General features: G+C 41.0%; 1 protein-coding gene across 2 annotated transcripts; it reads left to right on the top strand.

Annotated features, from left to right (window-relative positions):
- Positions 1-1240: 1240 nt before the first annotated feature.
- Positions 1241-19687, top strand: LOC310930122 (ras-related protein Rap-1A-like). 2 transcript variants are annotated; one of them, XM_083893045.1, is made up of 8 exons: positions 1241-1287; positions 8660-8748; positions 9166-9234; positions 9504-9560; positions 10217-10357; positions 13495-13638; positions 13925-14048; positions 18584-19687. In XM_083893045.1, exons 2-7 carry the CDS (start codon positions 8692-8694, stop codon positions 14012-14014), a joined length of 558 nt encoding a protein of 185 aa, XP_083749171.1. In that variant the 5' UTR covers positions 1241-1287; positions 8660-8691; the 3' UTR covers positions 14015-14048; positions 18584-19687. The 2 variants fall into 2 exon arrangements, with proteins under 2 accessions (XP_083749171.1, XP_083749172.1); XM_083893046.1 differs by having other exon boundaries at positions 13925-14056.
- The last annotated feature ends 6869 nt before the right edge of the window (positions 19688-26556 follow it).

Raw genomic sequence — 26556 nt, 5'->3', positions numbered from 1 at the left:
ACCATTTTATTTCTATTGATTAAGTCAACTATTCAACCAGTTGTTTGAGCTTTTATTTGGTGCCAGTCGGTCAATAATAAACACTACTTAAGTCCAGAGACGATTGCGAAGAACCGACTCGACATTTTTGCCCAACCGCCAGTCAAAAATAATCAGTGCTATCACAGAAAAGTAAAAAACACAGCAAATATTTACATTTGGAGAAGTTGGAATCTTCATTTGGCTTGATGAGCCCAAGAGTTTGAGGCTGTTTGGACAAAGTTTGTAAAGCTGCTTTAAAGATCTTGAAATAAAGCTGTGCTCACCGTTATCAGGAACCGTGAGATAGATGATGAAGAAAAACTGGATCCTTTAGTTAAATGAAGTATGAGCGTGCATGTGCATGAAGATGTACAGTTAATGCATGTATTTATACACATGTAGTCCATGTGCTTCGAGGCCTGAGGTTCAGAGATGGACCTTCTCAAACTTTGGTTTGTAATAATTGTGAGTTGCGCCCCAAGTCTGGCCATTCTCCTCCTCTGACCTCGTCTATCAACGAGACCTGCTGCTCACTGGATATTCTTCATACATTTTAGAGATGGTTGTGTGTGTGAAGATCAACAGTTTTTGAAATAGTCACCTTTCTTCACCATTCATATTCTTACGGTTTGAACTTTACCAGGTCACCTACATAATGTCTACACAAACAGGTGTATCCAGTGACTGTGTATGTGTTTACATTCGATTTTTTGTGTTTGATTTTTTCCTTATTTAGCACAAAATTCATTCATTTATGTCTGGGCTGTTCCTGTTTCCAACCTTTAAAAACTGCCAGACAAATAAGGGAAGTGATAATGTCAGTGTCTCCTTCTTTACAAAGTGTTTCGCAATACTTAAGTCACAGGATATATTCAAATGTGGCATATATAATGTTATGTTTTCTTTATATTGCATGTGCATGTTCTTTTATGCAATTTGTCTGATTGATCTTTTAAATCCTGGAATGAATGTGCACCTCATTTGAAATGCATCACTTAACTAACGGAAAGTATATCCATGTGTGTGTGATTTAATATTCTTATTGTCTCTCATTAAATCCTGAGCAGCCCGTTATTATGCAAATAGTGCGGGTCGTGTGGCTCATTCTATGGAGTTATGCCCTTTTAAGAAAATGGGAAATAGTGGGACTGGGAGTGACGTCTGTGCGCGCGCACACACTCACGCGCACGCACGCGCACACTCACACACTCGGGCCAGAGGCAAACTGACACTTGCGGAGCGGCGAGAGACAGCGAGCGAGGAACGGTGAGTGCAAATACCAAACTTTACTACCGGTTATCTGCCGTCTAATAACTAAACACGTAGCGCCGACAGCTGCGGGGCAAGTGAGCAGATACGACGGGGCGAGCGACGTGCGTTTTATTTCTCGGGTTAATTAGGAAATGTGTCCCCAAGTAATAAAAAAAAAAAAAAACGGGAGTTAGCACTCCCATTTTAGTCAAGGCCAGGCGGAAGGGCAGGTAGCGTTAGCAAAAAAACGGTTCTGTCTGTGGTGAGCGATTAGCACAGGAATGCGGACTCCTTTAAAACCCCCCGCCTGGTCCGTGGACATTCCAGTGGTGAATTGAGAGCAATTGTGTTGTTGCTGACCACAAATATGTGTTGCGAACACACGTCTTGGACAGGAATGTGTCGGCTAAGCTAGCTCGCCTGCTAGGGAGCCGCAGCTAGCGGTTTGTGAAGCGTCGGCCCGTCGCAGGCAGTTAAACCTAGCTAGTTAGCAGCATTCTGCTAACTGGCTTGATAACGGGACTTAGTGTTGATGTTGCCATGTAAGTGGATTGTGTACAGACAGATGCTGGCCTCACTTGTGTGGATTATAGCTCGTGGTATTTTATTATCATTACACGGGATTACGATTTGAACAGTTTAATTAAATTCAGTGGAGCCACGGTTGTAATTCTCATTCAAGGGCTCTTGATTACTGCTCGGTGGTGTAGTCGTAGCCACAGATTGCAGGGACTTAGCATGACCCGGAGTGATAAACATATGCCGCTGCCATAAGCAAATTAAGTAGATTCACTGTGAGACAACCCTAAGAGCTCAGATTTCTTTCTGATGTCTGGCTCCAAGCTTCCCCCTCTGCCTGTTACAGGTTATTTCTGCTGCAGAGTGTTGTTTTACAGGAAAGGTGTGTACTCGGTATCCTTTTTTTGTTATATATAAATGATCACAACAGTGGACCCACCGTTCTTGAAAGGTATGACATGGTGTATTTAGCTTCAAATGGGGACTTTAAACGTTGAAGATCGTCTGAAGTCTTTGTCATGAATTGATTATTACATTTGAATTTGGGTGGGAGGCATTACACACAGAGAGAAAGCACTCAGAGCTCAAACCTCCAACGCTGTTGGCACCGCCTATTTTGCAAGGTGTTTTGTTTCTGTTAAATCCTAATGTATATCAGCATCACTACTAAAATGTAATAATTTCTTCCTTGGAGATTAACCTACATCTTCACTTTTTGAGTTACGCTGATCAGAGATAGATGGATAAAAGCAGCTGAAATCAAAGCTTCTTTGCCAAAGGTATAGAAAAAGCAGTGTTGTGACAGTGGATTGTGTACACTTTGTTGTGTGGCTTAACGTTGCCATCTTGTTTGTCCTTCATACTTTTACTTTAGCTTGTGTGATCATATATCCTGACTCTTATAGAAACTAGAGAAAGCACTCAAAGAGCCTCTGTCTGGCCTTGCGCCCAAAAATGTGATCCAATCAATCCTTTACTTTTTTATGTTATACTGCTCTCAGACCGACAGACGAACAGATGCAGCCATAAATACAATATCCTTGGTGAAGGTATGTATCGTAGATTTATGGCGGTGAGATTGGCTATCTCCAAAGAAGTATTTTACACATTTGTCTCACCATGTGACCTCTACACAATTCAGATTTTGATGATGCGATGCAAACTGTTTAACCCACCCACCCCCTATCTTCTATACAAGCCTGCTGTCTGGAGTCCTGAACAGGAACAGAGACTGAAAGAGGCTATTTTCGTAGGCAACTGCTCCTGTTCTATCCTATCAGCTTGGAGCCTTCTTGCGCTTTGGAAAGAGGATGTGGTTACAGGTCAAGGCCCTGCAACACAGATGCTTTCGGCTGATGGTGTTTTTTCAGTTACAGATCTTTGTCATAATTAAGTCACAGCGAACTTTTGTGTGCCGAACTGCACTCTTGGTCTGACTCATTGGTTCTTTCGAAGGCTGTTGTTGGCCAGGAAAGTGAGGCAAGAACTAAGCAGATAGCACAAAGTCTGACGTGTGCAGTCATTTCCCCCTGAAGTGAAGATGTGAAAATCTACATTTCTGTGAAGTCTTGGTTCTCAGATTGAAGTGAATATAGTGTTCAGCCTATTCCACGTTAAGATCATACAAAAACAGTTTAGTAGTTGCCACTTTCATTTACTGGCTTGTAAATTCCTAATTGCCCAGCATGTTTATTGAGAGGAGGAAGTCAATGTGGCACTAATCACAGGTACATTAGAGACAGTTTTATTTGTATTGTTTAAGTTAATTTTGTTTGGGAACCACAGGCCAGTTGATCATGCAAGAATTTTCACTTTGACCACTGAAAAATATGGAGCTTCATATATAGTGTAAAGTTTGAATAACTTAATTTTAGTTTTGAGAGAGATTCTTGGGAATACTTTAGACTTTATTTGTAGACACATTTTAGATTTTTGAAGCTCAAATTGATACAAGCTCACTACTGTTCTAGCTCAGCATTTTGAAATAATTGAGACTGTTCCAACAAATCAGTGTCAAATACCATAGTTCTTTCAAGGAAACATCGAGAGGGCTATCAGGACTGGAATGATCAGAATCAGCTATCAGAATCGGAATTAATAAAGCTGTAAAATTAACCCTGATAATGTTTTCCAGCATTGACATAGATGTGACCATGAATTGAAATAAAATTGAGTAGTGGCTAGAACAGTTGCAGAAAATACCCAGTCTGACCGAGGACCTTTCTGTTTGGAGTTTGCATGTTCGCCCCATGCGGGCGTGGACTTTCTCCAGGTACACATACAGTCCAAAAATATGTAGAGGTGAATGTGACACTATAAATTAAACGTAGGTGTGAGGAGTGAACGAGTGAGTATTTGTTTGTCTCTATGTGGCCCTGTGGTTGACTGGCGACCTGTCCAGGGTTTATCCCTACTTTCGCCCTGTGTCAGCTGGGATTGACTCTAGCAGCCCTGTGACTCTCACGAGGAGGATAAAATGCTAGGTAATGAATGAATAAGTCTTAAGTTAGTTGTCTTTAATGTAAAGCATCACCACTCCATCTTCCTCACTTGTACACTGTCTGTTTCAGGTTTTCTGCTGTCAGCGACATCTGGTTTTTCTCCTAATGTTAGTGGTTTTTCCATGCTAAATGTGTGGTTTTGTTGGAGGTAATGAGTAACCAGGATCTTATCAGCATTTGAAAACACTCTAGCAGAACAGTACTTATTATCTCACCATGTTTCTTTCTTTCTACACCTGACCCTGAACCCAGTCCTCCTTTAACTGTTTGGCTTATGTAATTGTATGTGAGTCAACAAGCATGGATGCCAATAAGATACCACAAGAGTTTTTGTTGTGCTGAATAGCTTTGACCAGCGGATGTGTGCATTGTTACCATCCGCACGGTGTAGGAGATACAGAGGGCAGCTGTCAATCATACAACTTGCTGAGTCAGTTGCTATGACAGCTTCAGAAATTGATGGCCAGTGATGGTATCATCTCCTCTCTTCTAGTTTTGAGTTTTGCCGTCGATGCAGACATTTGCTGCATATTTCTCGCTAGCAGCAGCAGCACCACCTCGTCCAATTTCCAGCCTTAGATGGATACATACTTTTTGCTGTAGAGGGTGAGTGAGTCAGTGATGTCATGGTGCTGCATGTGTCTGTGGCATGTGGCTTTCCCCTCACTCCTTATTTGCTAGGGTTACTACAAGAGCAGAGGATTGGCCACGGTGTGTTTTGTGTTTGTTTTGATGAGAATGAAGTGTGTAGTCCGAGGCAGTGGAAACCGGGAGAGGTTTGGTATTAAAGGGAGATGTCCTTAAATGGCCTTGTGTGTGTGTGTGTGAGTTGGTGTGCACTGTGAGTGTGTAGGCAGGCGAGTAGTCGTGCAGCATTGTTTTTAGTGTTCCTGGTAGGAGAGTTTCTGTGTTGAATGGTTTCAATCATGTCCCTAGTTTGTTGTATGAGAGAATGTCATGAGGGATTTCCAAAAGAACGGCATTCAGAAGAGGAGTGTATTGTTCACCAATTGAATATTAAGCAGAGCTTCTTGAGGTCTTGATCAATAGCGTCATCTGCTTTGAGGACGGTGATTTTTGAGCTCAGAAATGTTGTCCTTCACTCCTACTCAAGCTTAGCGATTGGAATTGATATTGTGCTTGAAAGGGATAGGTCAGGTTGTTTTAAAGCGGGGACTATATGAGGTTCTGACCAATAGCCTGCATGATGCACACAGTGTAAGCCCTCTTCAAGCTGGCCCCAGAAACAGCGAGATTGTAGGACCAGAAGTCATATGCATGGTCACTTTTCAATAAGCCAGCCTACCTTTTTCTGGTCAGCTGTTGGCCTAAGACGAACTGTCCAGGGTCTACCCCGCCTATCGCCCAATGTCAGCTGAGATAGGCACAGCCCCCACCCCCAAAGCGGTAGATGATGAATGGATGTTGGCCAAAGATGGTGATATGTTCTACAGGCGGTGACAAGAAGTTCAAGACAGTGATGAATTATAGAATTTAATAGAGGCTGGGCTGTCCTCTCACTGTGCTGACGATGTAAACAATGTAAATAAGACATTCTAACTTTAACCTTATTACATTTAATAATATTTTCCTATTCACATAGGCCAGAACAGACTTTGAAGCTGTGTTGTGTCATAAATTTACTTTGGAGACAACTCATCACTGAGCCTAGGACTTTTTTTGTTGTTACCCCAGTTGATTGCAAAAGTGGAGAAGTTGGCGGCACAGTGTTTTACTACTTGTGTCAGCCCATCTTCTGTCTCCCTTTTTAATGATCGCTTGTCCTGTCAAATAAAGGTGTGAAATATTAAGGTGATTTTTGGTCAAAATTGAAATATTTTGTTTATCTTTGAGGGTTTTAAAGATTGCAGGAGATGCTCTTGAGAAAGACCTTCTCAAAGAACATCTCAAAATGCAACTGTTGCATTTTCGTGTTGAGAACCAATATGCTACTTTGGGAAACAATGTCTACCTCGCATTTGCTGTTCAACAATCTTCATCGTTGTTGTCATCCTCCTCCTCTTGTGTTTGGAGTTTGTTTGGTCTGTTCACTTCATTCCTGTGAATGAAGACCTTTCTTGAAAGGAGAACTTTTTCTAAATAACAAAGAAAAAGTTTCCATGTGGGCCTAAGAGCCACTGCTACAAAAAGATATCCTGATGTTATATGCCTTAGCAGGCGTCAGTCCACAGTGTACATACAAGAAACATGATGTGCACATAGCAGACAAGTGAGCTCTACTCTGAATCTGAGTCTGACATTGTGTATATGACATTGTATTTGAGACACTGTGCATGCACTTGACTTGTACTCTCTTCTGTTTACATGAGTGTCGTGTATTGTGAGAACCTTCTCCTTCCAGTGACTCCTCCCTAATCATGCAAGAAGAACTTGTGCAATGAGGATTACTGAATGTGAATTATTCACAGTACATGGTCATTCCTTGTGGTTGAAGTTGGAGGTCCTTCATCCTTTGTCCACCTCCTCTGAGTATTTTTAATGCAGTAAGCTGTGAAAAGAACAGTGTAGGAGGTGATCATCTGCTTCCAATGGTAACTGATGATTAGCTTTTGATGGTTTGCAAAAGGGTTGATTATCAAGCACGGCTCTGTTGTCATCTTTTAGGACCCGATTTCACACAAAAAAACTCGCCTGTGATTTTCCACACATTTTTGATGCCAAACAGCTGTACTTTTCAACCAATTACCTAAAAGTATTTCTTGTTTTTTCGCACTAAGGTTCATTAAAACAAGAGCCACAAGTTCCCTGGTTTGTATAAAATATGGTGTTTAAGTTGCTCCAAGTTTGGGAATAGCACTTGACATGTCGGTTCTCTCTTTTGTGCAGCAGAGCTTAATGATAGGTACACAAGTACACTCAAAGCAACAGCTGTAAAACCATGACAAGATTTGTCGTGTAATGAAAGTTTTATGGATGTCCCGATTGGCTTTGTTTCTCCCCATGCTACAATTGAGAGACGGACGGTAACCACAAAAAAGCCTCTCCGTCATCTCCAACTGCATGAAATATTTTTTTAAGTGTCCGTCACTCTGTCAAGGGACAATGGAGACAACAAGGGCTGCGATTGTTCCTCAGCCAGTCCCTGGGTGGCATCAACGGGGCATGCGGTGGGTGCCCTGATGATTAATATGAGGTACAACACAGCATAGAAGTTCATCAAATTTGCCAGCCGACATTCTTCATTCATGTCCCTCATCGGTCCAATGAGACGGTTAAAATCGTCAGTCTCCATCAGTCTCGGTACATTTAGTGGTCGTACATGCCACCTCCAGACACGTCTCCTCAGTCTTTCACGTCTCCATTTTTGTATCAAAAGTATCTGTGTTTCAATGTTATTTAACAGTCTTTCTCTCTCGGACGCCATTGCTCACTGTAGCCAGAAGCACAACAACCTTGCGTAGCGACCCCTAGTGATCGGGCGGGAAATTGCAGTGCATATCCGGCACCGCGACGGAGAACCATTACAGTTGTAGAAGTATAATGTGGGCTTAAGTCTGACATAGTTTGATATGACATGACAAGACAAGTGTAAAAACACCTGGTCCATTATGCAACTGTGGTGTGACAATTTAGACAATGGCAGATCGCCCAAATTAAGGTAATAAATGGGAGCTGTATTGTAGAAAACAATCTTTTAGAAACAACTGATAGTATGAAGTCAGCTTGAGTGATAAAGAATCAGAAATCCCCCTTTTTACAAAATACTACAAATAAACCTTTGGGAGTCTCTCGTTATCTGTATTACAGCTTGACCCAGTTGGCTAACTCGACTGACTTTCCTCCACAATCTGTGTCAATGAGTCAGAACCTGTCTATCTCTTCTCGGTTTCCTTTCAATTGCAGTCACCTCTTCCACCAAACGGCTGACTCCATATTGTTGTACCACAACATTTAAAATGACTGGGTGACTAAAACTCTGTCAGCAGGGTGGGTTTTGGTGTGTAAAGGCCAAATGATTGTGTCATTAGCAGGAAAATCTGCCAGGTCCATGTGCTAGTATCTCCCCCTCAGTTCCCTCTACAGTCATACACCGATCACAGCTGGTTTGTGTTAGAGAAGGGGTCACATACTCTTCACCTCCTCCACCCTGAAGCAGCTTCGATAATGGGTGTTCCCTCTATTGTTGTGCTGCGTCTTGTCCATTACTTCCAGGAATGACTAGAATCCCTCCTTTCTAGAGTGGAAAAACTTGGTGACCAGCCTTTGAAAATGTCTTTGTTTTCCCCTGAAAAGAGAGTTTCTTTGAGTAGCACTTGTTTGTTTTTAGCGTCGTCTTGCACACATTGTCTTTACACACATTTCTCACTCTTCAAATAATTTTTCTTCTCTCCGTTTGTCCTCTGCAGACTGTTGGGCTGTCCGGTGAAACAATCCCGCCATGCGTGAATACAAGCTAGTGGTGTTAGGCTCTGGAGGTGTGGGCAAGTCTGCTCTGGTGAGTATTTACTCTCTCCTATTTATTGGGGAGTGAATTGTAAGAAGGCTGAGGCTAATGATGGAGTTGTATTTTGTCCTTCTAAAATATCTGCTATAATGTACTTCCTATGCATTTGTTTGTATGTTTGCTAACATAACTTGGCTTTCCATGATAGGGTTTTTAAATAGTCCAGTTACAGTTTGACCTATTTTCACTGTAAGATGTTGTTGTGTCTACCGTCACTAAGCACATTGCTTTACTGTAGCTTAGGCCCTCTGATTTGCATATAGTCACACTTGCATTTCTTGAACATATTCCAGGTGTCCTTCTACTTTTGAATAAGCTAGAAAGCGCGACAGTCTCGGACGTTTCGTTCTTTGTGGCTGGAGAGGTCACGGTGATCTGATGGCAGATTTCTTCTCTGTTCTCTTACAGACAGTTCAGTTCGTACAGGGAATCTTTGTGGAAAAATATGACCCGACAATAGAAGACTCGTACAGAAAGGTGAGTGTCTCGTGAGAGGAGAGTACAGGGGGAGAGGCGGCGAGTGCCGGCATGGAACGAGCTGATTGTTAGCAGCTGCTCTGCGAGCTCACGTCATGATATTGTCGTCTGGTTTTCCCCAATGTATCTCCCTCTCTTTTCCTCTTGATTTTCTTCTCTATTACTCACATTCCATCCTGAAATGATTTGTTCTTTCTGTGTTAATTGTGTGTATGAAACAACATGGTACATGATATATGACATGGATGATGTGTTTTTTTTCTTTACAGCAAGTGGAGGTAGATGGGCAGCAATGTATGCTTGAAATTCTTGACACAGCAGGCACAGTAAGTGAACATTTTTCCATTGCAAGGTCTGTCTGTACCTGACTTTTTTGAGTGTATTGAAGCACTTGTGTTGCAGGAAATGTAACTTGCAGGGAAAAACACGGCTGATTCAAAGAAATAACTCTAAATGAGATGTAAATATATGGGAGGAGGAGCAGTAAAGACAGCAGAAAAAGTTTGATTCTGTGGTAGTACAGAAACTGCACCGCATTGCATTCATTAACTGAGCTGTATCCAGGGTGAACTCCTTTTCCTAACACAAGAGAACTGTGCTGCCTCAAATGTTGTAGTGCGTTATGAATCAAATATTTGCTACAGGCAGATTTGTGTCATGTTAGTCCTGTGATTGTGCAGTGCTACGACAAAACCTTGACGGAGATCCAACAACTGTATTGTGCTATGTTTTTTCAGCGTTATGTAGGGCTGCAAGTAATCATCAAGAGTTTCTCAAATAATCATTCAGCCTGTAAAGCATCTGCAAATAGTTAAGAAAAATCTGTGTTGTGTGTGTGACAAACAGTCCAAACCCCAAAGAGATTTTTTAGTTTGCTGTTAAAACACAATGAAGGCAAACATTATGATAATACACTTTTAAGAGTGTATAAAAAGCTTATATGGCAGAGCTAATGCCCACTTCTTCTTCTTCATTTTCTCAGGAACAGTTTACAGCAATGAGGGACTTGTACATGAAGAATGGCCAAGGGTTCGCCCTGGTTTACTCCATCACAGCGCAGTCAACATTCAACGACCTCCAGGACCTGAGAGAACAGATTCTACGAGTAAAGGACACAGAGGATGTAAGAGGACACTCATGTTTATAACGTATAAGGTTGTAGTACCCAGATACACTGAAAAAACATTACAAATAGTTTATAAGTACCTTACTTCCATGTTTTCTGCCGTCTACATTATTCAGTGATCTGATCCCACTGTTGCCATGGACACCATAACAACACTGATTACAAATGCGCCTTGCCCTAACGTAATGCAGACCGTATCTTGGTATAACTCTCATATTGTCAGTACAGTGCAAACAATAGGAAAAGCACTTGTGGTTTGTTTGTAGCCTATCATTAGCTAATGGTAGCGTTGTGGAGGTCCCTGTGGTTTATTTACTTAATCTGGAAGCACAGCATTGGTCCCTGCCTAGTCAAGAGTCCAACAGAAAGTAGGGCAATGTTTTTTTTCTTTTTTATCCTAGTAGGAGATTTTAAACTGTGGTTTTCCCATTAAAGCCTGCTCTTCAGCTTGTATCGGTAACAGATACAATAAACTAGAAGATACGTCATCTTGTTATTATTTTCCTGCTTTCCTACTTTTTTAGCCATACATTTCCAGTTTACTGTATCTCTTGATAAATTCTGAAGGTTGTTGTAGAAAGTAAAACCTCCAACCCCTTTCTGGTGGGGCAGTGCGTCAGCAGAATCCAAGATGCCCTTTTTTGGTGATCGCTGGGACTGAATGTTACTATAACCCTCTCTCTTATGGTTTGCGTTCTGTTCCCTGTCAACCATCTATGAGGGGCTTCAGTTTGGTGTGGAAGTTTTTATTCTGTCTTTATTGTTTCTGTCTCGCTTTTTACTGGCCATCCTCTTGCCTCTCTCCCCTTCAGTGCCAGTATACTCTTCTGCTTTGTAGTTCAACTGGGCTTTTTTAAGTTCCTGTTGATCTGTGTCCCCCCCCTCTTCTCTATGGCCTGCCTCGTGGTCTCACTGTGGTCTGGCACTTGGTGCGGGTGATTGGACTGTCGAGAATGATGTGCAAGGAAAGCCTCGGTTCATCAGAAACATACTGGAGTTTGAGGCTGTGGTACTTCATTAGAGCCTCTGTGGTTATGGAGCTGAGGTTAGCCTCAGGCTAACAGATGGATTGCAGGATCAGTGGCTCCTAACATGTAAAAAAGAACAGTTGATACTTTTCTTCTCTGTTTGCTCTTTCTGAATGTTGGAACAGTTTTGCTTATCTGGCTATTTTGTTCAGGCAGTCCAGCGGTGATTTAATCATATGATAGAAACAACATCTGTTTATCTTTCTTTGCCCCTTGCAGGAATGCATAACTAAAGGAAATACCTAACATGTTTTCTTTATTTTTTGGACACAAGCTCTGGAGCTATTGCAGAGTAAAACACCTCTAGTTGCCTACCGCAGCTGTTCACATTCTCAGCCTTGACATGCTCCATTTACTGCTTAGATGTCACAATGTACAGAGGCACTGCCGCATATTGCCAAGCTCAATTAAAAGTTTTTTTTGTGACTGTAAACACAAGTAAAGTAATATTCCATTTCCTAAAATAAATAAAATAAACTACATACTATTAAAAGCCCCTCTCACTTCCTTCCGCAGTTCTTACGTAAGAGAGGTCTTAAGACTTTTCCGGGCAGTCGCTTGCTCTCTTTCTGCCTGTGTGACTTAGGATGGTTCTAATGCCTGACTCCATGCTTGTGACTCCCCTGCAGCACTTAGAGCGACTTGTTCCAATCATTTAAGCTAATCTATACTGCCACATTCTGTGTTCCCTGCAATCCACTCTGGAGCATGCCATTGTGAACGAGACAGGACCTGTCTGGAGCATGTGAAGAGCATCTGATCAGATTCTCTGTGCGGGCTGTGTGTGGATTCTTCAAGAAAGCTAATTTCTTGCTGATTGTCCTGTGTGCGCTGCTGACACGGAGCATATTTTTCCTTCCCTGCATACCTTTCGTCCTTCCATCCCTCTCTTATCCTAGCTCGGCCCAGAGGTTTGTGTTAGGAGGGTTCTTTTTGAACCCCAGGGAGAAAGGCCATTCAGCAGTCCACTGGAAAGGCTTGTTTGGACATCAAACATCAAGCAGCAACCTCCATTGGGTTAATCTAAACATTGTGGTTTCCTGTCATCCGCTCACAACCTTGAGTGTGTGTGGACGAGAGAAGGAAAATAATGACCCAAGTTTATTCATTCTATACCTTCAAGTAGGAATGTGTCAAATACGATCTCTTAACTGAGCAAGTTGTCACATGTCAGGATTCCGCCATACTGCTCCCAAATATTCAGTTTTTCCAGATTCACAGCACATGTCTAGAGGCAGTTTCTGGGTCAGAAGTAAGTGTGCAGTGGAGGCTGTATTTCCCATGGAAAGTAGATCACCTCAGCTTTGCTTTCCTCTCGATAATACAGCTTGCAAACTTTAAATTAAATACTAAAAATGTGTTTCGTTTAGAGGTAAGAATACACTGCATGACAAATTAACATCTTATTACCATCTTTATACTATCATGTAATTCCAGGGAGCAGCCAGAGCATGCGATCCAAATGAAATGTTTGAAAACATTCAGGAAGGAAAGCGATGTTATCCCGTCTGGGCGGGGCTGCCATGGCTTCCTCCGGGCCAGCAGGCGCGCTCCCTAGATAGCCGGTCAGGAAACAGCAGGCAGGATGAGCCGCATCCCGACACCCTCTCTGCCCCAGCTTTGCCCAGTATGACAGTCAGGCCTCAAAGAGTTTTTTTTTGTCAGATGTTTTTAATGCTTCATGTATTTAATGTGTTAGTTCAGCATAAGTTGAGCAGGCACAGTCATTCGGGGTCAGAGTTTTTTATCTTTTTTTATAGAGAACAATGTGTTTTATGTGGCTCTTCATGTGGTCGTACTTGCATCCTCAGTATGGTTTTGATATTTGCACTGAAGCCTGGCTATTGTTTTGTCACTGGTACCAAAAAGCCCTCGAAGTATCTTCTATTTTTAATGCTCATTTCCCACCCCTCCCCCATACTATCACTATTAATATTATAAATGTTTAATTTCATAGACTAACTTGCCATTTGCATTTTCATAAAGATATTTGTTTTCTTCCTTTTTATTATACATTTTTGGAAACAATGATGACAGCATTAGTGGAGTCATAAAACACTCGCTTCGGAGAGCTTCATCTTCTCTTTTATTCTTGCTTGTTTCCAGGTGCCGATGATCCTGGTGGGGAACAAATGTGACTTGGAGGACGAGCGTGTCGTGGGGAAGGAGCAGGGCCAGAACCTGGCCAGACAGTGGAACCACTGTGCCTTTTTAGAGTCCTCTGCTAAGTCAAAGATCAACGTCCTCGATGTGAGTGCACAAACCACACGGCAAACCATTCATGAACCTGTCCACACTGTAAACATCCTGTCCTCAGTTCTACCTTAACCACAGGGAATTGTGTAGTTTGTAACATCTCTAATTCTGTAATAAAGTCTGTTTAAACAGCAACACATCTCCACTTTGTAATAAGGTGCTAAACTATTGCATAAAGTAAGAACGGTGTGTTAGGATTAAATAAAGGAGAGGTGAGTTTAGCATTTTGTGTATCAGTGTTGAAGGTTTGTTCTCTTTTTTTTGGTCTATTGTCTCTTAGATCTTCTATGACCTGGTCAGACAGATAAATAGGAAAACGCCAGTGGAAAAGAAGAAGGCGAAAAAGAAATCCAACTGTGTCCTGCTTTAAAGACCCTCCAGCCCCTGCAGCAGCTCTGAGCCAGGTGTGTGTGTACGTGTCATCAGCATTATTGTAACTGTAGTCCTGCATTTGAATGTAGCAACCGCAATCATGAGGTAATGATGTGTAAACGGACTGCAAGGTTAATTCTTTTCAGTTTTATTTTATGTAATAGCTTTGTTCTTTCATCTCAGCTAGCTTATCATTCGTTAGCCTGCGTTTCCAAGTTTGTCAGACAGGTTGTAGCTTCTTAGCCGTGGAAGAAGCTAAGAACTTTTAGGAGCATTTGTTCTTGCAACTCATTTAGTTCAGCATGTTCCAAGATGTCATAACACTTGAAATGGACCATTCTTTTTTTATCACTGTAAGCATTTGTCCACCAGCTAGGGACGCAGAATTATCGCTTTCATCCGTCTCTCTCCTTTAGCATGCACAGTTTAGCCTGTATTTTAGCCTGAATGTTTGGTGTGGATGTGTATGCCACTTGCTTTGCCTGGTGTGAAGTTATTACGCCTGACCTGGACTGGACTAATTTAAGTTTTTTATGTTACATTTTTCATGTGATAGTGACTGAATCTGTTGTCACAAGAGGAACCGAGTCATTTGATGACCAATCGGTCGGACGTTTTGTGTGTCATTTTGTACATTCAGCAAATATTTCTCGGACAGGCTAAAATTCCAGAGCCACCTTTTTTAAAAGAAGTTTGATGAGCTTCTTTTAGTTTGGACTAAAATATGAAACGCAGCAGATGGTAACGGCTAGTTTTAAGGAAGTTCCAATCTGTTGTTGGGAAAGTCCCTTCTTTTGGTTTTCTTTTCTTTTCTATAGTTTTAATATTATTTATAGTAAGTGGTCAGACGCTTGTCGTGAGAGCAGTGTGAAAAGCCATGTTCAGTAAAACAGACTTCTGGTGCCAGTAAATCCTCCCCTCAACAGATTGTTTATTCATTTTTCATTAGCCTTTACTGATATTTAATGTATGCGATGAAATAATTCATCTTCATTTAGAGTTGAAGACTTGCTGCTCAACAGTCACATGGAGGTTCTGTCCATACAGACTGTTTTGTGATATCGGTAGTGCCATTTTTGGTATGCGTTTTTCTTAGTGCTGGGCACGTTTGCTCGTTAACGGCGTCAAAGTTAGCGCATGACGCGTTTCCATGATGACTGACCAGAAAAAGACGCGCGTGACGTCGTGTTTATGTGCCGCAGCACCGGAGTCTAGGCACAGTTTACCAGTTAACTGCGTTAGCTGGCATTTTTTGTGTGTTTTTCTTAGTGCTGGGGACGCTAGCTTGTTAACGGCGTCAACGTTAGCGCATGACGCGTTTCTACGATGACTAACCAGAAAAAGACGCGCCTGACGTCGTGTTTATGTGCCGCGACACCGGCGTCTAGGCACCAGCCTTCCAGTTAGCTGCATTAGCTCTTTTAGCACGCCTACAGTCAAACTGGAGCAGTCTGTTTATTACGGAAAGAGCAGCGCTACCTGTGTACTGCGTATGTGTGCCTCTGTTTTTGAAGTTTAGAGACTCATTTTAACTAACAAACAATTTTAACGTGCGTAGCACTAGTTTTCTTTTTTATTCGTAATTTGAAATTAGCTACTTCATCACATCAGTTCATGTTTCCTGTAAGGACAAAATGACCACACTAATGTCATTTCTATTGATTTTCAGACCTTTCAATAGCCAGAAATAGTAAAGCGTGTTTTGGGATTAGCTTTGTAGAGCAGTCTACCTGGTTTCGTTTGCAACATGCATTCTGTGCCCGCTTCTTATTTATACTCATGATATTACTGTAGGTTGAAGGCAATGCACACTAAAGGCTGGATTTTCAAAAATGTCTTGATTTTAAAAACGTGGGAGACCACAGACGCAACAAACTTTGTAACCCGATCTTCAATGTTTTAATCCTGGGAAAGCACAAACTAGACGATCCTGTCAACACAGATATCTGACCAATTATCCTCTAGTGTGGGGCAGGCTTAAGATAACCTGGTAAGATTTAAACCCAGTTAAACCGTCTTTCACGGATATGGAACAAAATGAAATTGAAAACCAATGTTTCTGCCGTGGGTTTGGAAGGCTTCCCTTTTAGAAGATGATTATAGGCTCAGAAGATGTTTTTGGATCGCTAGAGAGGTCCAGAGTGTGTGAGAGAGGGGGCCTCTGTCAACAGACCCCAGGGCGAGGTCTGGCCCACCTCGCTCCCGTTCACATGCCGGCCAGCTCAGTGAACCAGCACTAACAGGATTACAGCCTCATTGTCCCACAGAGGGAGAGACAAGGAGAGGGGAGAGGGGAGAGATTTGCTTTGCTAGCTTTGAATGAGACGGAGTGAAAGTTAAGAGCACATTTCACTTTGGCCACCGAGTTTGCTGACCTCATGAACTGCGCCTGTCAGTATCTAATTTGTACTGTACACACTGATGAAATTACCAGGGTGTAAGGCAGTATGGGAACTCCTATTTACTAGGTTGGATGTATTCAAGGATTTGGGAAAAAAAAGGGGAAATTGACTCCATATTTCAGTAAACTCACATCAGCCTGACTGTATGTGCTTGGTTAGACAAAGCAACAGGTGGCCTCATTTCCCCTCGGTTAAGTTTTACAGTCTTGACTCCGGAGAACCCACATGTTGTTTTATCACTCTGACACCTGATGTTGCCATTACTGTTTATAGACTCAGGTTTTCTTCTTTGCGCTTTGATGTAGACGTAAAGCTCGATGTTACTCCTGCTGAGAATTCCTCTCGAAAAGGCTTTCTGTCATGGTAAACCAGCGGCAAAACCGCAGATAAAACACTAGTTGAAGGTATATGCTACCGTTCAAAAGTTTGGGGTCACCTATACAATGTTTTGGTGTTTTCCATTAAAAGTCACACTTTTATTAATTAAAAGAGTTGCAAAATGAATAGAAAATATAATCAAGACATTGACAAGATTAGAAATAATGATTGTTATTCAAAATAATAATTTTGACCTTCCGTCGAAGAATCAGCAAACTGTTTTCACCTGTCCTAACATAATTGCACAAGGGGTTTCTAATCATCCAATAGCCTTCTAACGCTTTTCCTTCAAAAATGAGGACATAGGACAACTAAGTGACCTCAAACTTTTGAATGGTAGTGTATATGCATGGCCCTTAATATATATACCCAATGTTGGTGAAACCTGTGCTTTTCCTGCTATTACAAATCAAAATGTATTCACTGAAAAGAGTCAGTTGAGCTATAAAAGCTCCACCTTTAACCTCTGAGACAAGCCAGTTGCCCTCTCTGCCCACTTGGATGAAAGATGAGTGATAGCAAATGTGCTGTATGAAAGTGTGAGGTGGGTGAATGGCAAAAACTGTATTATAAAGCAGCTTTGAGTGGTCATCAAGACTAGAAAAGCGCTATATAAATACAGACCATTTACCTCCATTTCTCTTTGTCCTCTGCTCTGCCCTCAGACTTTGCCATTTGTTAAAATAACACCTGAACCCATTAGGGATTTAATGAGACAATTCAGTGTCCAAAACCTTTTTATTTCCAACGCTAAAAGCAGCAGAAACGATCTGTTGATCTGAGTGAAGACGGCACCAACAGTAACTGCACCATTTCTACAATCATACCATGTGGGAGTTATGGTAATGATGGAAGGATTCTCACATGTTGTGAGGGTTTATATCATTACATAATATCTGCCACAGTCAGTTAAAACACAAAACAATGGCTGGTGTAAATGAGTGATATTTGACCAACTGATGGTTGCTCAATATCGACTAGATTTCGGTGTTATTTACCTTAAACTACTGTCTTTGGCAGCAAGTTAAATACACAACAGCAGTCGAAATTACACTGCAGACGTCGACATGAACACCGTTTACCGGTGGCAAACGAGTAATTACTGTATGTCTGCTGTGGGGCGTTGAAAACTGCACGAGCAGAGAGCAGGACGTTAGTGTTTGGAAGGTGCTCTTTAGTCCTTTTTGGTAAAAAACAAAAAAATATTGGAGTGAAATATCCCTGTGAACCGTGACCTCCAGCAGCCCATCAAGAGCTCAGCTCGCTCTCATTTGACCACTGGCCTCATTTCTGCTCTCTGACCTGGACTGAAGACACAGCAGGTGATGACTCAATAATGAGTAACCCATAAAGTTGGGACTCTCTTTAAGCTTTATATGAAACATGTGAGGTGCGGTTTAAAGATCTGGCTCTCACAAACGGGGGGTCCTTAACTAGAACCTAAAAGTTCTAGCTTCCGATGAAAATTGGCTGTGAAGAAGAAGGATAGATATTCTCCATTTTAATGATGATGGGGGACTATCTGTCTTCTGTAGATCTGTACATTCAAGTTGGATAATTGTTTCAAAACATTTAGAAACCGGTTTATTCGTTTTATTCCTAAGGCTTCGAGTTGGAGTAAGAGTGCAAGAACATTCCTCTACTTTTCAAACAAATGCAGTGTTCTTAAACGGCCACTAGAGGGCAGTGAGCGCTTATACATATAGTTAGGATAGTAAAAGTGATGATTAAATCTGAGCATTAATGACCCATGAAATGAATCATGAACCTCTTGCTCTGTGTTGCAGAAATGCTGTAATGAAGAACTGTTGCCCTGATTGGAACGTGCCAGCATTCCAACAGCCCCCCCCCCCGATCTTACCTACACCTCCGCCTGCCCGCCCGCTTCCCTTCCCCCTTTCCCTCCCTCCCTCCATCAGCCATAAACGGTGAATCAGCTGACTGAACCGCTCCTATCAAAGACGAGGATGATCTACACGAGAGAGAGAGAGAGAGTGAGATGAAGAGCGAGGTAAAGAAAGACAGTACGAGAGAGAAGACTATTGTCTCTCGCCTTTGAGGACCTTCCTCTGTGTCTCAGTTTCAGTGTGAACCCTGAACGGACAGTCTCCATTTCTGCACCAACAAATAAAAACCCCCACCACAAACTGATGATGATGATAAGATTGCAGCAAAGCCTCTGAAAGTATAAAAATAAGGTGTCCATGAGCTGCCTACACGGCCAGAGAGCAGCCCCGTTTTCCATTTTATTTCTTTTTCTTTTTTTTCTTTTTTTTGTTGACAGTTTGATGATAATAATAATAAAAAAAGAAATGGCAGCGTCACAGAAGGAAAAACAATGTTAGGAAACTTGGATTCAGTATTGTTCATCTTTTTCAATATTGTATTTGAAAGACATGGAAGTCGACCTCTTTTTAGTTGTACGATTCTAAATATTCTTCAACAACAGCATGAGAAAAATGCATCAGTTCTTAAGTGTAGATGTTTTTTCGAGTAAAATCAAGTGGAAAAGTGAGAATTTCTTTTTATAGCCATACACCTATTGTCCCTGCTTGTCATGCCAGTGATGATAGATCAAGGTCTATACTATGTATTATTATTATTATTTTTATTATTACAACCTTTTTTTTTTGTCTTTGTTTGCCCTGTTGTTCATGGACTTTCTCTGCAGATATCTCTCTTTGATGTGACTTAATTTTATACTCAGTCACTGGGATTTCATAGCTCCCATAATATATTCTAATGCCATTTTTTGCATAATAATGCTTCAGAAAAAAAAATGGGCCTTTTTATAGAAGAAATACGGGGAAAAACAAGGATTGATTTCTATGTCTCTTGAAGCTGAAATATATTATACTAAACCAACTCTAATAATGCTTCCTGTGTTTTTCTGTCGATGTTCCAGCCTTTATGGATTATTAAAGTACATTTTAGTACGTTTTCATTATATTGGTCAATGTATTTTTGTGAATTAAACTGTTATCCAAAGCAGATTTGACTGATTTGAGAAGAGTGGAATTAATTTTAATTATTTAAACGGGTTTGCAGTGAACTGGGACAAGTTTATTTAAGTGATATTGATTCTTAATGTATACAGTGACACATGTCTGTTTCATGAATCAATAGATGTGGAACAACAGGACAGTTGCTGTTTGTAGTCTGACTTATGTTTGATACAGTTCAGGATGAAATTATTAGCCCACCCTAATGCTGTTCAACAAAGAAAAGGGATTTTTAACACAGGTTTTTACTAGTTTTATTTTGGATACTTCCATGATTCGACTTTGCACAAAGAAATTAAATGATTCCACAAAAAAACAAATAACTACCAGGGTCAAAATGATTAGCCTCATTAAGAACTGACCTTAGCATTGAGCCATAGCACAAACCACTGTTGTGCCATGAGTGTAATGCTCAAAACTTAAAAAAAAAATCAAGTTAAAACTGAGGGTTATCTCCTAATTTACACACCTTCAAACCTTACAGACAGACAGAGCCACGAAAAACAATACTTTACTCCCACGGAAACAATGAAACGTCCTCAACTGTACTGTGCTTTTCTTTGCATTACTTTGAAAGTCCACTAGGGGTCAGTGTGTGAACAGAAATGTTTTGCACATCCTGAGGGAAGTTGTCACAATGAATCAAAGCACCAGCAGTAAATGATGTACATAATGTGGCTTAATGGGGGGCAATAACTCACAATTCATTTAAGTACACAGCATTTTTTCACCATTGTTCTTCAATGAGAGTTTATTATCACCTTTATTTTGAAAAAAAACACCTTCCTGTACTATACTTTAAAGTTGAGATTTCAGTCACATTTAAAGCAGACTTGATGCAACGTTTTAAATGAAGATGCTTTGTTCTCCTACTTGCATTCACAGCATCCATTCATTCATTCATTCATTCATCCATTCATTCATTCACTATGTCACATTCATCGTTTAAAGGTTGTAGCAGGAGGAGCTGGAGCCAATCCCAGCTGACGTTAGGCGACAGCTGCTGTGCGGCTGCGGACAAGTTTGTGAGCCATAGAATCAGAGCATATGATGACAGAGGTGCAGATATGGTTTTAGGGTTTGTTATTTGTGACGTGTTAAAATGTGTGCAGTAAAAATATTAAAGTAGGTTGAAGTATAATATACATCACAGGACTACGCATTACTTATGTTCAGTTTCCTTCATTAACAGTATGGTTTATAAAATAAAAACATTTCCTTCCTTAGAAAAAGGTTTTCAACTCACTTTTGTTTTACCAGTTGTTTAACATATGCTGAAACGGTGCGTTTTAAAACTGTATTACGTAACTTTTAGATTCACAATGTACACCAGTGTTTTCCAACTCTGGTCCCCAGGGAACACTGCCCTGCCATGTTTTACATGTTGCCCTGCTCTAAAAACACCTGATTCAAATGAATCGTCAGCTCATCATCAAGCTCAACTTTCAACTTAAATATATATATTTTTTTTAATGTTATATTTCAATTTTTGTCATTCTTTTTTTTCCAAAAAATTTTGTTTTATTTTTTGTCAATTTTTTTTTCAAAATTTTTTTTTTTTCAAATTGTGTCTTTTAAAAAAAAGAAAATATTATTATGCGTTATTGTGCATTTTTTTTAAAAATTGTTGTGTTTCAACTTAAGTAAAAAGGGAAAAATCTAAATGAATGTTTCATCTGAATCAGGTGGTTTTTTGTTGTTGCAGCGGGCAACATCTAAAACATGGCATGTCCACATTCCCTGAGGACCAGGGTTGGGAAATACTGACGTACACAATGCTGATTGTCCATCAGTGCCAGGACTAGGACTCTGTGTTTCTGTTTAGATCCCATCTGTTAGCTTAAAGACGACGATTTTTTTCCATCTAATCTACGTTTTCTGCCAAAATAGATGTGAAAAACTAGAAACATTTGCTCTATTATTGACATTAAAGGGATGTTGCCACAGTGTTTACTGTGGTTGATCATGTCATGTTCTGAAAAAGTGAATCATAACATCAGTCAGGCCTCATTTTTCATGTGTTATACTCCGTAAATCATGATTTGAAATCCCCTTTTTAAGTTGAGGAAAAACAAACGCTGCATCATCTAAGCTCCTCTGGTTCCTGAGGTGGATGTGTCAAGCAGAGGATTCTTAATATCTGCTGCTGAAGACAGTGGAGGAGAGGATTAGAGTTGTGTGACTCACTCCGTGTTCATGTTTTTTTTTTTTTTTGACTCTTATCACTTTACTGCAGCCTTGATCAAACCCTTAATCCCTTTAGTGGCTGAGAAGCGCAGCAACTCCAAAACACTCCTGCAGTTATTATCCGCTGTGTGCGAAATAATACCTGCCGTCATCCTCCAGACTCCTGTGCTCGGAGGTTTCCTCAGGAGAAGTGGGCGGGCTTGAATCACATCAAAGCAACTCGCTCTGTGCATGCTTGTGTTGCAGCACTGACAACTTAATATTTGACTGTGTTTAACAGCGTGTTATATAACGAGGCCGAGCGTGTATGGAGGTTATTCTGCGCTACTGAAAACACTCTGAAAAACAAAGACGATATTTGGAATCCTTTTCAAAAAGCATCTTGCTGGATTTGTGATGAGAGAAGTAAGGAAAGCGCACACATGCATCACTCCAATCTGTTATTTCTTTCTGTTTCTCTCTTTTTTTCCTTTAAAGGGGAAATAAGTAGTTTATAGTGCCATCTAGAGGAGAGGCTGAAATTTACAACAAAGACCTGCTGCTCTGCTCACCCCCTCCCTTCCCTGAGCGCTACGGTATCCGCAGCTGGTCAAATGTCGTCCTCGTCGTCTTTCTCCGTGTCAGCAGATGAGGTTCGTGAGGCGAGGGAGAGGGCGGAGCTACCGCGGCCGTAGCAGACGAAGCGGAGAGAGAGGAGGCGGGACTTCCGCTACAAGTAAAGAGACGCTTGATTTGTTCTCTCGCGTTTGTCCTTACAGGCTCCGGTAGAAACATGGCGACTCGCTGCTAACAGTGGCTATGCAACCGCGGTCCGCGGTCATGTTATTTTGCATGACTTTTTGAAACACTACGAAAATGAAACAAAACTATTATACAGTGACTAGACAATGCAGGAGCACATAATATGTATAAAAAAGTGGATTTTAGGTTATATAAACCCATAAATACTACATATTGTACCTTTAAAGTTAGTTATTTGTTGACATCTGGAAATTTCCCCACTGCGGGACGAATAAAGGACTTCTTATCTTATCTTATTACATCCTCCTCATGTACAGATAACCCTCAGTAAAAGGTGGAAAGTCTGGAAGTGCTAGCAGTTTATAGCCAGGTATATATAGCTTTAAAACTGCAGTACATACCTTAAATATGAACACATACGACAATGGTGGCTGGCAAGATTTCCTTGTACGTAAAAGTATTATTGTTTTTATGTATTCCCAGTAGGGATAAACAATATTATCGGTATTTACGATATCGGTATTGGCAGATATCGGCTTTAAAATGTATTATCAGATATCGTCAAACACGGCAAGATCTGCCAATTGTGACTAATGACTAAAATAGTGTGCTGAAAAAGCTGCTACCTCTTTGACCTCTTTTTTTGATGCTTGTTTATTTTGCATAATGGAGATATTGTATGTCCACATCTGCTGCGAAAAATATTACGTTAATTTCACGACAAATTTTCAGATCGGCAAAAGGAAAAGACGTATATCGGTATCGTCTCAAGCACTCCCGATATATCAGTGCGGTGGCAAACGTAAACAAAGCTAACAACACATAAATATTCCCCCTGATGTAAAGATTTAACAGTAACATAACGGTCAAAACACCTTTGTACGCCAGATTTTAATGAAGAATGGAGAACCCTTTTTGGCTCCAGAACGTTTTTTATAAAGGTTCCACCAAGAATCCATTTAAAACCCTTTATTCAAGAAAAGGGGTTTTAAAGGGTTCTCTGGATCAAAATGGTTCTTACTGGAACCATTAGTGTTACCAAGAACCCTTGAAAAACCCTTTCTTTGGGAAAGGGTTTTTCAGAAGCAAATGGTTCCAGGTAGAACCTCAGCCCTTGTAGAAGGACCTTTTTGGAACCCTTATTTCTAAGAGTGTATCAAAGGTATCCACTTATATAATAAAGCCACACCCCTTTTCTTATAAGGATATTTACGCAAAGGCTTAACGGCTAACTACTTTAAAGGGACACTATGTAGTATTTATGGGTTTATATAACCCAAAATCCACTTTTTATACATATTATGTGCTCCTGCATTGTCTAGTCGCTGTATAATAGTTTTTGTTTCATTTTCGTAGTGTTTCAAAAAGTCATGTAAAATAACACGGTCGCGGGCCGCGGTTGCATAGCCACTGTTAGCAGCGAGACGCCATGTTTCTACCGGAGCCTGTAAGGACAAACGCGAGAGAACAAATCAAGCGTCTCTTTACTTGTAGACTTGAAGTCCCGCCTCCTCTCTCTCCGCTTCGTCTGCTACGGCCGCGGTAGCTCCGCCCTCTCCCTCGCCTCACGAACCTCATCTGCTGACACGGAGAAAGACGACGAGGACGACATTTGACCAGCTGAGGATACCATAGCGCTCAGGGAAGGGAGGGGGTGAGCAGAGCAGCAGGTCTTTGTTGTAAATTTCAGCCTCTCCTCTAGATGGCACTATAAACTACTTACTTCACCTTTATCTGTTCACACATTACACGGTAACAAGTAATCCTGCGTTAATAAATTAACTCAATATTGGCCCTTACAATCAGATATCGGCAAAAACTCCAATATCATGCATCCATAACTGCCAGAATATTATTGTGGCACAGCAGCCTGAAGCTGCATCACACCTATATACTACTTAATTACAGGTTTCGGCACAGATTTGAGATGTTCGCTGTACAAAAGCGGCTCACAATGAAAAAAGCTCCTGCAGACTGACAACAATAAACGGGGATGACTGAATCCTTAAAGGACTCAAAAAGAAAGAAGAAGCTTTCATCTACCCCAACGTCCCTGAACCCATTATAAAAGATTACTCCTTAAGTAATGTCCTGGCCCCTCACTCTCCACACACACACATACACACACACACACCGAGAGATCAATTAACGGATTAGTGGCGGCGTGTCGATGTTCCCGGGATATCGTCTGTATCTAATGCATTTTCAGGAGAGCGAGAGCGAGCGAACATGAGCTTCACCGTCGGGAGAATATTGACGGCGTGGAGTGCAAGTTTAATACGTCCTCCAAGGTTTCATCATCGGCCATTTCCTGCCCGTAATTTATTTATTTGGTTGGCGCTGGTGTTATATACGACGCTGAGGTCACTCTCAAATATTCCATACATTAGTGAGACATTGGAATTGATGCCTTGCTGATGATTTAAAAGGACATTTTGAAGACGTTTGTGGACATTTTCTCGGTTAAATCTCTTTAAAGCAGCTACATGGTGTGAACCCAAACAAATGTGTTTTTTTCTGATGGTACTGTTTTGTAATTATAATGAAGAGCTGTGCTGTGTCTCTCATTAGCACTAACACCTAATTGAAAATGGATGCTGTTTTTTTCCCCCACCGGCATTCCTGCATGTTTGCACAAGGAATAGGAGGCAATTTTGTTCTCAGCAGATTCCACCTGTATTTACACAGCCAAGCAGAACAGTCTGTGTTCTGTTTACATGCACACACCCATACTATATATATATGTATATATAGTGCATGTATATATAGCTGCTCGGCTGTTTAGACAGAAGTTTAGCTCTTTAATTAATTCTGACATTGAGTCCGTTGAGTATTTTAGTCCAGAGCTGAAAACTGCTTCTACTGTACGACTTTCTTAAATATCCTTCTGTAGTGTTTGATTTGATTATTCGTTCTGGACATTTTTGTAATCTGTCAAATTTCTTGGCAAAGCTCTGACATGGTTTTCATTCTTCAGCCTTTTGGTGTGATGATGCAAACAGCAACTTAAAATGTATGAGGCAAGGCCAGTTTATTTGTGTAGCACTATCCATACACAGGGAAACTCACAGTGCTTCACAAGGGCATTTACGTGCATAAAAAGGACATTTAAATCAAAATAGTCATTCGTCAGGATTTATCTATTGTGTTTATATTTTATAGTTTATATTAGCTGTATTGGTCACACCAGACTAATAGTGTGTTTTTATGATTTTAAAGGGACAATATGTAGTATTTATGGGTTTATATAACCCAAAATCCACTTTTGTATACATATTATGTGCTCCTGCATTGTCTAGTCGCTGTATAATATTCTTCGTTTCATTTTCGTAGTGTTTCAAAAAGTCATGTAAAATAACATGGTCGCGGACCGCGGTTGCATAGCCACTGTTAGCAGCGAGACGCCATGTTTCTACCGGAGCCTGTAAGGACAAACGCGAGAGAACAAATCGAGCGTCTCTTTACTTGTAGCAGAAGTCCCGCCTCCTCTCTCTCTCTGCTTCGTCTGCTACGGTCGCGGTAGCTCGCCCTCTCCCTCACCTCACGAACCTCATCTGCTGACACGGAGAAAGACGACGAGGACGACATTTGACCAGCTGCGGATATCGTAGCGCTCAGGGAAGGGAGGGGGTGAGCAGAGCAGCAGGTCTTTGTTGTAAATTTCAGCCTCTCCTCTAGATGGCACTATAAACTACTTATTTCTCCTTAAATAACTAGCTTATTTAAGGAGTGTATGCATATTTATACAGGATATTGTCTATTGCCAATTTTCTTAATACATTTCCTTTTTCACAGCACTGTGTTACGGTTAGGGTCGCTTTTTCTTAAAA

This window comes from Microchirus variegatus (genome assembly GCF_963457635.1).
Source record: "Microchirus variegatus genome assembly, chromosome: 7".
Lineage (NCBI taxonomy): Eukaryota > Metazoa > Chordata > Actinopteri > Pleuronectiformes > Soleidae > Microchirus > Microchirus variegatus.
Note: the sequence above shows the minus strand (reverse complement) of the source record. Positions and strands in the feature narration are given on the sequence as shown.

What these genes read in the sequence shown, in the direction of transcription:
- LOC310930122 (XM_083893045.1), top strand. Translation starts at nt 8,692, where the DNA reads ATGCGTGAATACAAGCTAGTGGTGTTAGGCTCTGGAGGTGTGGGCAAG. An exon ending in GTGTGGGCAAGTCTGCTCTG is followed by an intron (nt 8,749 to 9,165) that starts GTGAGTATTTAC and finishes GTTCTCTTACAG; the next exon opens with ACAGTTCAGTTCGTACAGGG. An exon ending in TTCTTGACACAGCAGGCACA is followed by an intron (nt 9,561 to 10,216) that starts GTAAGTGAACAT and finishes TCATTTTCTCAG; the next exon opens with GAACAGTTTACAGCAATGAG.